This window comes from Alosa pseudoharengus, unplaced genomic scaffold, assembly GCF_046254945.1.
Source record: "Alosa pseudoharengus isolate Yale_2024_CS ecotype anadromous, Long Island Sound unplaced genomic scaffold, YU_APseudo_1.1 YU_APseudo_1.1_scf_2, whole genome shotgun sequence".
Taxonomy (NCBI): Eukaryota; Metazoa; Chordata; class Actinopteri; order Clupeiformes; family Clupeidae; genus Alosa; species Alosa pseudoharengus.
This window is the reverse complement of record NW_027468663.1, coordinates 32,244,112-32,246,420: the sequence shown is the minus strand read 5'-3', so window position 1 is coordinate 32,246,420 and position 2,309 is coordinate 32,244,112. Positions and strand designations below refer to the sequence as shown.

Below are 2,309 nucleotides of genomic sequence, written 5' to 3'. Positions count from 1 at the left end.
AAACACAGTAAACATTCAACTTTGCATAATAAGCACAACTCACAATCTGTTGCAGTGTTATATTTTATTCTTCACAGCTCAAAATGTCTTTCATTTTTCCATAAAAACAAGCAAGATCACATTTCGAGGCACATAAATAAATAACATAATAAATACCACATTCATCTTCCAATAACAATAATAAATAGGTGGCAAGGAGCCGACAGTTCAAACTGCATAAATAAATAAATAGGGAGATTGATCCCTTCAAATGAGGCTGCGCTGCTCCGTACTGGGGGTCAGCTGAGTGGCTCTCACTCTGTCCTTGTGCTCTACACTCTCCTGTTCCAGGAGGGAACATCGTCAGCACTCCTCAGTTTACTTTTCCAGTCAGTCCCTCCAGGTGCATGTGTGCTCTCCAGCCCTCCTGTGAAGGCCAGTAGTGGTCAAACAGCACGCTCAGCTCTGTGGGGCCGCCCGACTGTTCCTGAGATTGATAACTGGTGCCTCTTCATAGCTTATGGCCATGAAGTTGCCCCAACCAGTGAGGAGTTCCAGTTGTGGGTGGAGAGGTTTCTGCTTAAACCACGTCTGTTTTTTTAATCTGTTGTGCTCCTCTAACTCCGCCTGGTGGAGGTGGGTTAACCAGCCAGCTGGCGGCTGAGCTCCTGGCAGGCCACGGATTTGAGGAAGCGTGGGTAGCAGTCTTTCTCCATCAGGGAGTAGATCTTACTCCTGGCCAGGTCAAAACAGGAGGTGTTGGGGTTTTCCAGGTTCTTCACAGTGATGGTTTTAGTCTCATGGTCAAGATTCACCTGATTGAGAGAAAAGAAAACATGTTTTAATTGTTTGGCAGTGCAGGGGTGAGTAGAGTGTACTCTTTTAAAACTGTCATCCAGTCATGCTATCAGTTACTGGTGATGTGTGTTGTACTGTATGTCCTACAGTTTAGATAAGATGCAGCATGCAAGACATACAATTGTGTATGCAGTAGGTGTGTCATTAAAAAGACAATTACCTCTCTTGGAGCATCACAGATGATAAATTCATCGTAAATCTTTTTAGCCTTAGCAGGCAGTTTGGAGGGCGACTGGGTGGTTGTGTAGTCTTCACACGCAAGGTAGAAAGCCAGGTTCTCCTCACTGTACTCCGACATTAGAAACGCCTGGAAGGCATGCAGGATTTCTGTGAGGAGGCAGAGGGAAAGGAAGTGTGTTAGACTTCATGTAAATGCTGCCAAGTAGTATTCCAAAGAAAAAAGACCAATTCATTATTTTCAGTGCAGCTACAGTAAATTAAGCTGCAATACTCACGTTTGTCTTGTAGAAGCTCTTGAAATGACTCCTTCCATCTCAGAGAAGCTACAACTATCTGCCTGAAAAGTCAATGTGTATAGTCCATGAGTATCATCAAATAGAAACTTGTTAGGTAATACCTTTGCTTGATAACTATTAATATTAAGTCATTTTTATATCTTAATATTCTTACCTTTGCATGTCAGCTTTCTGTCCAATTAGACCCATCTGTTTTTTATGGAGAAGACTTCCCAAACGAGATTTCAGTTCCTTTGCCCTAAAGAGTAGACAAGCAATCGATCAGTATAATTATCATACCATATGTCTTAAAAACATGTGCAGGATTGAGACTTGAGAATAAAGACGTTGTAACAGTATATGAAAATTAAACGTACACAAAAATGGCAGAAAACATACCTCTCCAAGCAAGCAGATGGTAGAGATTCCAGTCCCCGGCACATCGTGTCAGATTGAGATGCTGTGTGCTGCTGATCACAGGCAAGAGTGCTTGATTGTCTATGTGTGTGTGAGTGAGTGGATTACTTTGTTTCTGCCTGAGAAGCATGAGAAACTGTCTTTTTATACTGTAGACTGGCCTGTGACATCACAACACCTAGCCAATAGGATGAGGGCAGTGGAAGTAAGAGGAGGAGGGGGAGTCTTTTAGAGCAAAGCGGCTTGCTGTGATTTATCCTCAAATCACTAGCTTCAGCCCCATGAGACTGTGATCCCATGAGCTTAGCTTTGGACTCCCCCAAATCTATTTTTATTCAGTTAGATTAGGATTCTCTATGAAATATTCAGATTGCGAAAATGTGGAATGCTTTGAGATGATCCTGATGAATAATTACTAGAAGTGGTAAGAAATACAGTAGTTTATAAAGAATGGCATGAAATTCATGAAATATGAAACAAGTTAGAAAGCTCAAACCATTCTTGATTGATCATCATTTTACATTTTAAACAAATCATGCCTCTTAACCCTGCAAAAGTATATAAGAAAGTGTATGCTAACCAAATGTGACCTTTATTGAC

General features: G+C 41.4%; 1 protein-coding gene across 1 annotated transcript; it reads right to left on the bottom strand.

Annotated features, from left to right (window-relative positions):
• Window positions 1-257: 257 nt before the first annotated feature.
• On the bottom strand, window positions 258-1,754 carry rgs5b (regulator of G protein signaling 5b). The gene is made up of 5 exons (XM_076295937.1): window positions 1,692-1,754; window positions 1,468-1,551; window positions 1,293-1,354; window positions 998-1,164; window positions 258-794 (listed from the first exon to the last, which is right to left on the bottom strand). The coding sequence occupies exons 1-5, from the start codon at window positions 1,733-1,735 to the stop codon at window positions 621-623; spliced, it is 531 nt and encodes a 176-aa protein (XP_076152052.1). The 5' UTR covers window positions 1,736-1,754; the 3' UTR covers window positions 258-620.
• Between the last annotated feature and the right edge of the window lie 555 nt (window positions 1,755-2,309).

Bases quoted from the DNA above. Each gene is read 5' to 3' on its own strand.
- rgs5b (XM_076295937.1), bottom strand. From the start codon at position 1,735: ATGTGCCGGGGACTGGAATCTCTACCATCTGCTTGCTTGGAGAG. The intron at 1,552-1,691 runs GTATGTTTTCTG...TCTACTCTTTAG, and splicing joins CCATCTGCTTGCTTGGAGAG to GGCAAAGGAACTGAAATCTC. The intron at 1,165-1,292 runs GTGAGTATTGCA...GCCTCCTCACAG, and splicing joins AGAGCTTCTACAAGACAAAC to AAATCCTGCATGCCTTCCAG.